The 14,871-nt window shown below is 40.4% G+C and overlaps 1 protein-coding gene across 1 annotated transcript in view; it reads right to left on the minus strand.

The window, feature by feature from the left end:
• Positions 1 to 14,871, minus strand: part of jak2a (Janus kinase 2a) — an 18,617-nt gene continuing 3,746 nt past the window's right edge. The window contains 23 exon segments of the mRNA XM_051412090.1: positions 1 to 2,195; positions 2,596 to 2,709; positions 2,981 to 3,098; positions 3,428 to 3,600; positions 4,249 to 4,373; positions 4,918 to 5,107; positions 5,623 to 5,756; positions 5,862 to 6,012; positions 6,515 to 6,666; positions 6,881 to 7,019; positions 7,148 to 7,275; positions 8,038 to 8,125; positions 8,228 to 8,362; positions 9,429 to 9,449; positions 9,451 to 9,554; positions 10,347 to 10,533; positions 10,984 to 11,095; positions 11,214 to 11,371; positions 11,699 to 11,818; positions 12,015 to 12,309; positions 12,936 to 13,081; positions 14,133 to 14,253; positions 14,359 to 14,482. Of these exon segments, the coding sequence (XP_051268050.1) occupies positions 2,088 to 2,195; positions 2,596 to 2,709; positions 2,981 to 3,098; positions 3,428 to 3,600; positions 4,249 to 4,373; positions 4,918 to 5,107; positions 5,623 to 5,756; positions 5,862 to 6,012; positions 6,515 to 6,666; positions 6,881 to 7,019; positions 7,148 to 7,275; positions 8,038 to 8,125; positions 8,228 to 8,362; positions 9,429 to 9,449; positions 9,451 to 9,554; positions 10,347 to 10,533; positions 10,984 to 11,095; positions 11,214 to 11,371; positions 11,699 to 11,818; positions 12,015 to 12,309; positions 12,936 to 13,081; positions 14,133 to 14,253; positions 14,359 to 14,482 (3,143 nt within the window). The 3' untranslated portion in view covers positions 1 to 2,087.

Below are 14,871 nucleotides of genomic sequence, written 5' to 3' on the forward strand. Positions count from 1 at the left end.
AACAGTACGACAGTAAGTTTTGTTTAATAAAATTATATACACACCTGGAATATACTAAATATCCATCTTTCAATATTTACATCTATGTACACACAAATGTATTAAAGGTAGCTGCATGTTTCCATCAGATGACAAAACCAGGCTTGATGTCATTCAACTGCAACAAACCAAAAAACCCAAAATAAACATGATGGACGACCACTTCAATCCAGTTAAACATCCTTGTTTCTTTCTGAAAATCTTTGGATAAAAAAAAATTCCACCTATTTCACAGAATAATCATATTTGGTCTCAAACACTAATGCACGTACATCACAATAATAGTTGTATGAGTAAAAAAACATAACCCGTTAGGCTGCAATATTTTCCATTATAGGAATAACAGCAACTCTCTTATTCACAACAGACGCGGACATATATTATAAAAAAAAATATTCACATGGACGAGATGATCGGTATAAACTGCCTGTTGCCCAGATGTTAGGGTGTAGGAACTTACAGGCACACTATTTATAAATGAGAAAACTTTGCTCTTTACAGTGACTCATTCTTAGCTATGTTAGAGGGCATGAATCCTTTGAAATTTTGTGTGTCTGTGTTTGTATGGTCTGCCTTTTATGGCATAAAACAAACCCTGGAAAGGGGGATTTTTGAGAAGAGGGAAGTTTAAAAGACAGATGCTGTTCCACCCCCTCAAGTCTGTAACATTTGGTACATAAAGTTTTAAACATTCAAATATAAATAATCAAAAAATCCCCTTGTGGCCACTAATGATAATGTAATGCACATCATAACACATACGCATATTCAAGATACACATGTATACCTTCAAAAGGATGGAAAAATAACGACATTAACAAAAGTCAAATAAGTTTTTAAATAAAATCGTGGCTTGCAACAGTCTACTGCAGAAAATAAAAACATCTCCCTTTATCACTCTCCACCTTCAATTAAACTGTTCAACTTTCCCCATTAGCGATCTGCAGGCAGATAGTAGAGCCTTGTCACATTCAAAACATCATAAGTGTTTTATAAAATATATACAGGTGAGTAATTACAAAGACAGTATCATCATTTCAAGAGCTTAGTTCCTTCCAAAACAACAATACTGTACGAGTTCATGATATGACACTACGAGACACCCACTCTTTCTCAAAGAGATTCATGAGCAGTTATTGCTGCAATGTATTGCATTGTTTCCACATTGCATGAAGTGATGTAAACGAATAACAGGCGTTGTGTTAAGTCTGACTTCTATAGTGAGGAAAGATGTGTAGTCGTAGCGAACCAACACCACTCGATAAAAACACGGAATCATCCTTGATGTGCAATGAATATCTGTAAAGTCCACTGAGACCGCAGAAACAGAACCCGGAACCACTTGTAGACATGGTCACAACGGGTCCACCTGTATCAGACGTGCTGCTGGTGCGTTACATTTATGTTCTGTCCTTTTACCAGTCTTAAGACTCTTAGGTGGTCAACAGGAGGAACCCTGCTCAGTTCCAGTCCTTCTGAAAAGTTTGGCCACACATGAGCAGTGAAGTAACAGTCTGTTGGGAATCCCATGGCCTCTTTGGTTGAACGAAATTAGCTGCTGCTAATTTTACAACATAAAAAGAACTGCCCAACAAAATGCTGCTTGTTGGCGAGCTCTAAATTTTTTGGTACCTATATTGACATTCAACACGTTACTTAAAGTGGAGAAAATCTGTGATTATTAGAAAATTTCAATTTGTAAAACACAACTTGTGCAAATAACACAAAGAAAATAATTTAGCCCATAATAAAATATTCTTAAAGGCATCAGAAATAATCTTTTGTTTGGTGTGTGATAGATGTAGTGTACGAACTAATCAGATCATTTGTATACTTCCTGTGATGTAGAAAGAAGTGGGTAAAGAAAATTCTTCATCAGCAGGGCACCAAAGGAAAAAAAAACAATATACTGTGTACTGAACACCAGTGACTGAATCACTGCAGTAAACGCAGACGTCACAGAGACATTCATTGCTCTGTTACGATATGTGAGGACTGACTACTGGGAGCCAACACCTAAAGGTCAAAGGTTCAGGGATCAATGCCGTTCATCCGTCCAGGCTGTCACGTACGGTCTCCACGCTGTGGATTAATGTCTTGAAAGTAGGGCGCAGTCTCGGTTCACTGTTCCAGCACTCTGTCATCATCTTGTGAATCTGAAGGAAGCATCAGAACGAGAAAGTTAACACAGATAGAAGCACAGATAACACACAGATATATATAACACTGAAAATAGCTAGTTTCACAGTCATGTAACCAGCCAGGGTGGTTTAAAATATATTTTTGCATTGATAGGGTTCTCTATCTTTCTTTATGATATGACATGGTGCCCTTTATTGCTTAGGGCTAAGAATAATATTTTATTTATTCTCACTGTGTTTGCCCTGGTAGGTTTTTAACTTCCCTTTCCATTTATGCAACACATAAAACTAGTGGGGTTTTCACTTTAAACCTTAGTTGGTACATTGATGAATTTAAGAAACAAGACCTTGGTTTGTTTAATTTGACAAGTACTGTACTGAGAGACAGTTTGATGAACGTTACAGATTTACTGACCTCCTTTGGACAAGTATCAGGAGCAGGCAACCTATATCCCTGTTTCAGGAGGTCTATGAGATGGTAGACAATCATCTGGCCCTGCTTTTCATTCCCCATCTTGTCCATAAACACCTGGAACAGAAAATCAGACATTTGTGTTTGGCTTTAGTGAAAACAGCTTCCCAAAATTAAAACTGCCCCAATCAGAAGTGTTTCCTGTCCTTGAGTGCTCAATCAACTGATTTCTTTAACAACACTATAAAGTAATTATTCTGGTCATTGTTTTATGGCTCACTTACATTAGTCAGACAGTTTACAATTAAGAATAATTGAGAAATTAAATTAAAGCAATTAAACTGAAAAGTTAAATGGTCAAACTAAGAAAACGAATGAAGTGCAGTACCGCTGGTGGGCTGCAGTTCTTGTCGCTGTACGTGTAGAGTTCGTAGAGGACAACACCAAAACTCCAAACATCTGATGCCACCGAGAACTTGCTCTCTGTCAGCGACTCTGGAGCATACCTGGAAATACCACAACACATTATGCATATAGTAGATAACGTAATGATGCACACATTTTCAAAGGGTCAACACAAATCTTACATTACAAGAAGACTGATATGAAATATAAAGTAAGTGCACACAGTCTCGATATACAAAAACAAACCATATTTTCCTCCTTGTGTTTATTTTGATACCGGTGGTTAAAGATCAGTCACAAAGGGTTACTATACTTACCACAACTGTAGATAAGATAGTCAAAAACATCTTCAAAGACTCTGCTCTTTATCTTTCTGGAAGTCTAAAAATAGGAAAATATTGCACATATCAGGAGCATGTGTCTTCCTCACCAAAAGATGGGGCTTTCTCCGGGCTCTCTGACAGTGTAGTAGTCCTTGCCCTGCGGCAAAACCTTGGTCAGGCCAAAGTCACCGATTTTCACCCTCATCTCGCTCTCCACCAGAATGTTTCGGGTGGCCAGGTCTCTGTGGATGTATCGCTTGAGGGCAAGGTAGTCCATACCCTGAAGTATAAATATAGACACACAGAAAAAAGAAAATATCACACATATACTCATTTACATACCAACACACATATATATATACACATATTTATTGGTTTCCCACCCATAATCCTCTCTTAATCGCCTAACCTCGAGCCACTGTATTCTTCAAAACTAAATACAGCAAAAATCAACAAACCTCTAAACATAATATTGCTCAGTGCTGTACAGGTGGCAGCCTCTGTAGCTGGCAAATGAATCCAACACAGTTTTAAAAAATTGCAGTTCCTCAAATGGCTGAGGCCAACGACAGCAGTGAATGGTCTCCATAAGGCCCCATATTAAAATGCCCAACCTTACAGCAGAAATAAACACATTCACAACCTGGTACAAAAATGTTGCCTGAAATGATGGACCCCCCTTTGTGATTTCCTAAATCTCCCTATCCACTCTGATCCAGCGGTCGACTTTAGTGGCATCAGATACAGCAAAAGACAAAGATCCAAGGCTGGATTTTAACCATTGACTGCTTATCTTTTACATGCTAGTTACGTTGGACTGCAGCTCCTGAAACAAATATTTCAAATGTTCAGTACACCAATGTGTATGTACTGTAAGCCAAGGAGGGGTTAGTCTTTAAAGGCTGCACCACCTACTGCACTACATTACCTTGCAAATCTGTGATGCGTAGTGTAGCAGTTTCTTGGAATCAAAATGGTCTTTGTGTTTGATGAGGTAATCTCTCAAGCTGCCGTAGGGGAGATATTCCATTATCAGCCGTAGGTTCCTTCGTCCTGCAGAAAGACGGACGTTAAGTGTGACGCTTAAGAGAGAAAGCAGGACGTGTGAGCAGCAGAGGGGAAGCCTCGCCTCGAGCTGGCACTGCTCAGAAAATCTAGATTTATTTGTTTTATGAGCATGGTCATTGACGCTCTAGGCACCAAATGTGGGAACTGTAAAGACATTATTATGTATAACAAAATCAACCTGGTTGGTAATATCAAATGAAGGAACAGTTGTAGGCTGAACAAGCTGGTCGGGGAACATTTGCTCTGTCACTGGAGTGAAAAAAAACAATGAACTCCTACTAGATTTCACTTCAGAATCAAGATTTATCAGGCAAATAATGTGCTTTATCTAAATATGCCAACAAAGAAAAGGAGATACGTGTATGCTCATATCTTTTGCACTTTATGATCTACTCTTGGTTTGGAATCCAACTTCTATACGTGTGAGGAAGTGAGGACAGGCACCAGAATGAATAATCACACCCTTTATTGTGATGTTTTGACCATTTCATATTGCATGTATTATAGATATGAAACAATGTACTCATACCTGCACTATAGCAGACTCCTTTGTATTTGACAATGTTTTCATGTTGGAGGGATTTGAGGATCTCAATTTCCCGCTCAAAGTCTCGGAGGTGCTCGGCTGTGCTGTGCTGTAGTTTCTTCACGGCCACCACCTCCCCTGTGCTGTCCTGTAGGGGGTCGTACCTGCACATCTCCACGCTACCGAAGTTTCCCTGCAGCGTGGGGTCCGAGGGAGAGCATATTTGAGAGGTGTAAAAGCAACAGCCTTGATTTTAATGTTGCAAAAGATCAGCTGGTGCATTCCAGTTAACTTGGATGGAATCAGATGCGTAATCACAAGAAGAATTAGTTGTGACAGAAAACAATCATCTTCAGAGAAAAATGGAAAATAAGATTACTTCAGGAATTGCTGGCCATGCCTTTGTGCTGTCCATAAATTATCATTAAAATATCTGTGATCACAGTGGAAACTGCAGAGTGTGGGTTGAATGTTGGCTTTGTCTATCATAATTTTAACGAAAGCTTAACGTCACCCATTTAGCACATAAAGACTGACTGAAGATTTTGCTGTTTTATCCAGCTTTTACAGTGAAATTCTAATAGATAAAGATCATAAATGATTAAAAACATGCACACTTAAAGACATTATCCAACACTTTAAAGGAGAGGAAAGAAAATTCCTAGTAAAATATAATATCGTGCATGTGTGTGTGCACGCATGTCTCACTTTGCCCAGCTGCTTGAGAAAGATGAGGTGCCTCTCCTCAAACTGGGCGGGCTCCTGGCCCTCGGAGGCCCATGGGAAGCCGGACCCTCGTGTCCTGTTGGGCACCATATCGCTCTCCACCAGCAGCTCATAGTCTGCAACACAAGGTGCAAAGTTATTTTATAAAAACTCTTAATAAAACTCGACATGACGATCAGTCTGTCAGATGTGAACGTAATAGGTGACTTTTTCCTTCCTACCGGGTGTGAAGAGGCTGTTGAGATCTCTGATAATTGCTCTGAAGGAGGGTCGGTGTGAGGGCTCATAGTCCATACAGCTATTGATCAGATTGGCCAGCTCTGTCCATTTAGGGGCTGGCAGCTGGTGCCTGTCTTCATAAAACAAGATCTTCTGCAGGGGAAAAAAGCAGAAGTCAGTTTTAAACAGAGTTGGACAGCAGTACATCAATAGAATATGTTATCAATAACTGTATAGTATACTGGAAAAGTTTGTCATTTTTATTATTATATAGTTTTTTCGCTTCTTGCCATGGGTTAGATTAGGAGATCGCTATCATCTACTACATGTTTGTACAGTAAATATGAAGCTAGTAATCTTAGCTTAGCATAATGACTGAAAACAGGCAGAAACAGCTAGCCTGGCTCTGTCCAAAAGAAAAAAGATCCATCTACCAGCACCTATAAGGCTCACAAATGAACATGTGGTATCTTGTTTGTGTAATTTGTACAGTAAAAAGGACACTTGAACATTTTTTTGCCGGGAGCAGTGACTTCCTGATAGTCAGTGAGGCCAGGTGACCAGCAGCAACATTTCCCAACATGTCCAACTATTCCTTTAGCACAGATCATTCTCACTGAGTCAATATTCTCAGTGCATCCTCTGTTTTTGTCACCTTGGAGCAGTCCAGGGTGCTGAGTGGTTTGTCTCCGCCACTGCAGATCTCCCAAAGGGTGGTCCCAAAGCCCCACTTGTCTGTTGCTAAACTCAGGTTCTGGGGGTTTTCAATGCACTCGGGGGGCACCCACGGGATACGCTCCACTAGAACTGATGGACGAACATGAGGAGACACAGGAGCACAGAGAGAAGGACATATGTGAAATGGAATAGAAGGTAGAGACGGACAGCAAGGATGGAGAAAAGGACAAAGAAACCACACTGAGACAATCACACCAAAGCAAGACTATGTTGAACATGATTCCAACATGGCATACATGTGAGATACAAGTCTTCTCACATCACGACAGTACATGTATCTCACCTTCTCTGGGCAGCACGATGATACTGATACCCGGGTCACTGAGTTTGATAAAGGGCAGGCTGCCCGTCGCCCGATCCTCCTCTCTGATCAAAAGAACATTCTTGGCACAAACATTTCCATGAATGAGGCTCTTATCCTCCTGTGTGCAGATTTGGCAGGGACAGCATAAATCACCTTGGTGTTAGCGAATAACTAAAATGTGTTCCAGGATAAAAGATGAAATGCTAGTTTTATTTACTAATATGTAAATAAGGTATTATGTCTTACCAGGTAGTGCATAGCCCAGGATAGCTGCTTGGCCACTTCTAGCTTCCAGGTGATGTTAACGCAGCTTTTATTCTTCTTCAGGTAAGTGTCCAGTGAACCAAATTTACCATACTCCTGCACCATCATGTCTGACAGGGAGATGAGAGGGAGATCCTTTTATTAGCCACACGCAACCAAACCAAACTTCCAATTAAAACTCTGATTTAACCAGGTTGTGGTGTTCTGTGGCTTCTTCTGTCACACTTTGACACACTTTGACAGTAGTTAGAGACAAAGAGAGGTTGTTGACACATGATAGAACACTTTATCCCCCATCCATTTCTTCTGAACTATTTGGCCTGATTTCAAGAATGGGACACCCTGATAAGTAATCACAACACATTGCTACGAATCAGTACTTTCCTTTACTATTATCTCTGTTTTTTTTCCTGCCTGTTACTTCCTGCCACTGTCCTGCCAAAATGTGAAAAGTTTCCTGAAACACTGCTCTGATGTGTGTGGGCAGTTTCAGGTAGAGTAAAGATCAAGACTTCCGTTGCCCATTAGTGACTAGTTGATCCTGGGGGCTTTATCCAGTCAGAACAGAAGGGTCAGGGCATGATGTGGAGCAGGTCAGCAGGTCAGAAACCCTATTTTCTCTGATTGGCTCCATTGCCGATTGATGTCACCAAAAAGTGTGAAAGCTCTCTCATTCAGGAGGACAACAGCCTCCTTGCCTTTCTTTGTATTCTATGATTCACACATACTGGTCTGTCTTGTTCTCAATATCTCTCTCATTAACACATAAGATCCTAAACCGCTCCTCTTTATACGGTGGTCAGGATAACCACAACTATTCCTTCCTTTGACCATCTCTGTAGTGTGTGTGTGTGTGTGTTTTGTATACTTACTTTCATCACTACAAACACACACGCCATAGTTGAGAAGTATGTGCTTGTGGGAAAGCTGGCTCATCATACTGGCTGCTTCAAAGAACGACTACGAGGAAGAAAATGAGACAATAGATTATTAACATGTCTCCTCACAACCTAAAAAACAAAACTGATTAAATGTTCATTTAATTTGAGTCAACAAGCCAACCTCTGAATAGTTGCGGTGAGCCTTGTCCAGGATCTTGATAACGACGTCTATCTGGTGTATCTCTCCATAGTCCCCCAGCTCCTTTCTCACACCGCAGAAGATCTTGGTGAACGTTCCTTGACCCAGACTCTCATTCTAAAACACAACGGTTTTATTGTTAAATTGTAAATCCTACTTCAAAAAAAGAGGTAGAGTGCAGAATCTCCACTGTCTCTGAGTCAAAGACAAATCCCTGATCAATTCCCTCTACCCTTAAAGTTACTGTAATCCTCCTTCTTAAATGTATTATTTATTATTGGGCACAGTACATGTGTCAGTACAGGCCAACATATTTTGTCATCTAAAAAAAAAAGTGACGTGCCAAATAAAAGCCTATGGATGGATACACATCAAAGCTCAAGCCATTGTATCACGCAGCATCAATCGAAGCAAAACTGTTGTGGATTGGATGATGAAAAAATCGAATTCAACTGTCGTGTACATCTCACAATGTCATGTCAAAACTCAGAGGGAGCTGCAAGGAGAAGTAGAAAAAAAATCAACCAGGCAGTTAATGCCAATAACCCCAAAAGATAAGTTTCTGACAGGATCTCTAAAGCTCTTAAATAAATGCACAACAGAGCTGAAGATCAGTTCAAAACAAGAAGACGAGTCTGCTAAGGGATGAGACAATATCGCAATAGAGAAAAAACCCTGAGCTTCTGATTAGTGGAACGGCTTCTGTGGTATTCCCGTGACAGACCTGTTGTACCAAACTTTTCAGTTCTCAAATAACATGGTGAGACAGAAATGGACCAGTCTCCAAGATGACAGTGTGGCTGACACACTATCACACAAAACATACACGTCCACAGTGACTGCTATTGACACTGGGCTAAAGAAGATGGATCAGGTGAGGAAGTCTTTTTGTTAACTGTGGCAATCTCACTGACCCCGCAGGAGTCATGACTCATCAGTATGTTTTACATTCATTGCTATTTCACAACTATAAAGACAATGGGGTGTCCATTGTCTTTATAATTGCTAAATAACAATGAACTTACAAACTCATTGATATTGATATTGTTGTAAGCTTCCACAAGTACATGTATGAGCAAGAAACAATGCATCTAATCATATACACTAATACAACATACTAAGACTGAAGAACTGGCCTAGTTATAAATGACCTTAAGCAAGAAGTTAAAGAGGTTCATCTTACGATGACGAGGTCCTCTTTTCTGGATCTTGTGGAAGACCATCTGGCTGATGTTGTGCTTGAGGAGCGAGGGAGACAGTGGGACCCCGGCCCCTTGATTATTCCTACACACCAGCAGGTTGGATTTATCTGAAGATAAAGGTGGAGAGGGATTAGGATCCATTAAACTCACATTTGGACACCTGATGATCACTGCGGTAGGGGTAATTGTATTTCAATTTGTGATGTGATTAGATTGTTTAATTTAGTATTCAGCATGAATAAAAGCCTATTTGGTTTAGATTTCTGGCCCTCAGACACTTTGCTCGGAAACAAGAGTTTTGCCAGCCAGAAACCTGAAATAATAACTGAATCATTGATAGTTGTTAGCAACTCCCCACAGAGGTATAAAGATCATGTCGTGCTGTGGGGGATTAATAATCGTACCTTCAGTCCATTTAAAGCCCATGTTTAAAAATGATGATGGAAGTTGCACCATCATGTAAAATGCTGAAGTTCAAGGTTTATTTTAGAGAAGACGAGTCTGTATTCTTCATTGGCTTAAATACAACTTGAGTGCAAAAATGTTCCTGACTCAAAAAAATGAGGCATCTGATATAAACAGAAGCTTGAAGAAGGGTAATTGGCTATAGCAGAGAGATCTGGGAAAGTAGGAAAATAGGAAGATCACAACAGTGTCAAAGACCCTTGTAAGGAATACTGTAGGCTCTAAACAAGGGGTAATGGGTTGCCTATTTATTTATTTATTTATTTAATTGTTTATTTACTTCTTTTATAGAGTAACAAAACAATTAACAGACTTAATTCCAAAATAGATCCCACAAAGTCTGCATTTAACTGTATATGTCTTCTTTTACCTGGTTTAATATGTGTGTGGGCATATATAGTCTTATCAGTATATGTTTGTATGTGACCACTGACCTTTCAGGGTGGGTGGGCAGCACCTGGTCAGCTGGAACGTGTATCCATCAGTGCGGAGCGCCTCCTTTTGGTAGCAGTGCAGAAGTTCCCTGAGTGAGCCGAAGCTCTTCTTAGCACCACTCAGAATGTACTGTCCTGACTCCGTCTTCAAGATCTGACAGTGCTTATACACCACCATAGTTTCACACTGAAAATCAAAAGAAAAATGTTTACAGTTAAGCTGTGAATATAATAACAATATAATTTCAAGACACTACAAAGGACACTCCCTGATAAGAGCACATAAGACAAGACAATTCAATCTCATGGCTCCCTCCAGTGGATAAAAATATGGGCAATATATTATGACCTTACTGACTTTTAGCTAACCCGAGAACCAACCTGGAAAAAGCCACTTAGTTAAATGTAGTGATGCACTGTGATACCAAAGCACTACATTGTATTTACATTACAGCCGAATGGTTGTATCAGCCAGCGGAAGAGACAATCTGGTAGTCTGTATGTAGTCCGTGTCTGAAGAGGCCAGTTAGTAATGTCTATCAATTAGCAAAGATTGTGCTGAATGAGCCTATTTGTTAAGATACATGTGAGAAGTACAGTACTTTACATTGAAGATGCCCCAACAGTAACAGCTTACCCCCACCACAAAGGACATGAAGTATTTGTCGTAGTCCCTGGGGCTGCAGCGAAGGATGTATAGGCCTTGGTGGTTACCAGAGCGACGCAGCTTACCAATCGTAAACTCCATCCTGTGAACAAAGAGACAGAATGTGTCTTTGAGAGTGTGTGTGTGTGTGTGTGTGTGAGTGTGTGTAGTTCTGGGGTTGGTGGTACACAAGTACCTGTGTGCATATGTGTGATACTCACGACACAGGGCCATGGCAGTAGCTCTGAATGCACTCCAGAAGTCTTGGCGGAGCTACTTCTTTACACAGGTAATGATGGGCATCTGCAACCAGTCTGTAATAGCCATCAACTAATGACACGAATGACAAAGCCTCTGAGAGCGAATGAAACTCCAGTTCCTTTGTGGTCAGACACAGAGAATAGAGAGGGGATGCAGAAGAGGACAAAAATAAGTTTGTCAGTGTCTATTTTGAACTTTAAACTATTGTAAACAAGAAGCCTTCAATCCATATGTTTATGCATTTTAGTGTGTCTAATATTGCTTCTTGTTTCTTGAATCCAGCTGTGATAAGCCAATTGAGCACTTGGCTTTGACAAGAAGCATGTGTTCATTTAAACACATTCCTGGCATCAGTAAAGCAGATTCCAGCGGAGTAGAGGTTTGGTTCACAGACTGTAGTGGATTAGAATAATTGGAATAAAGTAAACAAAAATGTGTACTATACCAGGATCTGGTTGTCCTGTCTGGTTAGGGTAACTATGCGACTCTCCACGGAGCCTTCCTTATTGGCCTGTTTGATGCTGATGTCAATCACTTCTGGGAAGTCACAGTATGTCTGAAGCTCCTGGAGACACAAAAAGAGTACATTTGTATTGATGAAGAAGCATGCACACACAGGGATTCTTGTCGTTATTGGTGATTTTAACCAACTACTCGAGCTCCATCTATTGGTAAAAACAAAACACCAGAGTATCACACTGTGGCAGTCTGCTGTACAAATGTGTTACCAAGGCAACATGAACCTATCTCTTGGTCCTCACCTCCTCTGCTCCCTCCTCCTCTTTCCCTTTTGACCACTGGATTCCCTTGTTGCCCATGACAACGATGGAAACCTCGCGTGCAGACAGGTCAGTAACTTGGAAGCGTTCAGAGTAGAGTGAGGGTAGCAGCATCTCCAGGCTCATCAGGTATTTGAGCTTGAGGTTACACACCGTGGCCTTGCATTCACCAAACTGCTGGATGAATTTCTTGAAGCGATAGCGTATCCTCTTCCGAGTCAAGATGTTATATTCCTGGATGCGGCTTCGCATGCATTTGGGCAGGAAGGATTTGTAGCTGAAAGCAGGGAGAGGTGGTTGGGTGAAGATGGAGTTGAGAATAACAAAAAGAGGAGAGAATGAATAATTGATAACAGGAAAGAGAAATAGAGAAGGGATGGGCGTGGTAAAAAGGAAACTGGGTTAAAAGAGCAAATGCTCTGCAGGGTTTGTGTCAGTTCAGGTAGGGTACAAGTTGTGTTCAGCTCAAGAGGATCATCACAAAATGTAATACAAATGTTAAGATCATGAAACTAAAATACAGACAAACAATAATGATGAATAAGATATGAAAGATAAATTATAGGAGAATTAACATTTCATGTGTGGATACAGTGCATACAGATATTGTAAACACCTTTTCAACTGAAACATTACCTCATATACAGATAATTCATTCAGCTGCATGAATACACATAATGAAACTATCTTGACGTTTACTGTGTTCTGAGGAGCCTGTCTGAAATTGTTATTCATGAGCTGTACCATATGCACACCAGCAGAACAGCAAGCATTTTGCATTATTCAGGTGGGAAATGGCATAAGGAAATAAAATTAAATTATCTGAAATGTAATCTACACTACAAAGAGTTCAGTGTTTTATTTTCCTTATTGTGTCACCTTGAGTGAGTGAGTGCATCCTACCTGGTACCATTGCAGATTCTGACAGGTGACTGACCACTTTCTTTGGCGAGCCTCATCATGTCAAGCACCGCCATGCCCAGACATTCCTCCTGGGCCTCATGGCTCACTGGAATATTAACCCAGCCATTCAGAAAGTCACTTCGCCACTGGATGAGGGAAAAAAAACACAACAGGCAAAGATGTCAAATTGCATGGGTGCTATCAGATCTGTGAAGGACAGAAGTAGAAAAATAAAATGAGACGGGGGAGGGGGGGGGAGAGAGGGTAAACAGATGCCAGAAGTCTTACTAAGAGCACAGTTGCCTTAATTCACATGTCTGAACATGAGTCTAAATATACAGTTTGAGGCTAAACATTTATTCAAGTGTGAGTTATTAAATAGAAACACGCATTAAAGAGTTTGTTTTAGGTTTTACGCTATGGAATGTAAAAATGTATTTTACAAAAATTATTTTTTTTAAAGTGTATTTTAAAGGGTAAACTTCAAGTCATCATTACTTAAACTGTTGGGACTGTACAAGTCAAGCTCTACAACAGCAGGCGTCTGTATGTAACAATCATTGAGAAGGTCAATCTGTTGACAAGCAGCTTGTGGTGTCAATGTGGCAGTGGAGATGAAAACAAAGCTGACTGGAGCTGCATGTGTCAAGCTCACACAAGCATGTGGGAAGAAAAAAAAGCAGAAACTATTTAAAAACACACACACACACACACACACACACACACACACACACACACACACACACACACACACACACACACACACAAACACAAAGTCAAAAGAACCCTGACATACCCTTGTTCCCCATTTGCACTTCTCAAACACTTACTACCCCACATCCTGGTTTCTCAACTTACATAAGGCTGACATGACAGACAGACAGTGAGTCAGAAAGCGAAGAAAACAACCATATTTCACCTACCCCCCAACCACCCAACAGTTCTGCTTATCATATTTTAAAAAAGCAAAGCCGGAAAGAGAAAGGGTGGGACAGAGATGACAAAGGCGTCTTGACGACACAGTCCTCTGGTTCACATCCCATTTAAGGCAAACTATAAATGATCCAGACTAAGAATCATTTAATTTTTCATAAACATGAATACAAATAAATAAATAAATGTAAAATGCCAACACACAAAGTACCTTATACAGAAGAAAATATACATTTTATGTTGATATGAGTCATAAACATTAACCTGAAAGAATTGGTATGCCATGACACAATCATCCATCACAGGGCTCTCCATCCCCTTGGACATGCCGTAGCGATGGGCATACAATGAACTGCTGTTGTTCTGCCAGCCAGGAAAATAGTATCTGGACAGAAAAAGGGGATCAGAGAAGACCCAATTAAAAAAGGAATCCAAGCATAAAACAACACATGAAAAGTGTAAAACTGAGAGAAAAGACAAAAATATCTACCTGATTCTGAAGTGCAGGCTCTCACTGGCTGGCTGGTGCACTTTAAAAACGTGATTAGGAGGGAACCATATCCGGTCACTTTCCCTCATCAGGCCAAATAAGCTGCAGTACACTGGAGAAACCCCTGGAAAGAGAAAGAAAACATGTCAGATACACTAAATCTCACCAAAACTCACTGTACTTTATGGGTGAATGGACTGAACTTGCTTCCACAATAACGGTTGAAGAGTTCAGGGAGAAGGTCAGCAAATTTTTCCATTTGGTCAGATTCACTTTTCAACTCTGTCTGACACGTACAGTGTGTAACGTTAAACTCATAATTTAAACTGAGGAAGCCAACTGACACATGTTTGATACTCAAGCCTGGAATAAAGACCAACCTTTTAGAGCTTTAACAGCACATATTTCTATTTAATATGGGAGTAGCTGCCAGTAAAGAACAAGACAGACACACACACACACACACACACACACACACACACACACACACACACAGCTTGTGTTGTGGTAGAA

Source organism: Dicentrarchus labrax, unplaced genomic scaffold (genome assembly GCF_905237075.1).
Source record: "Dicentrarchus labrax unplaced genomic scaffold, dlabrax2021, whole genome shotgun sequence".
NCBI classification, from domain to species: Eukaryota; Metazoa; Chordata; class Actinopteri; family Moronidae; genus Dicentrarchus; species Dicentrarchus labrax.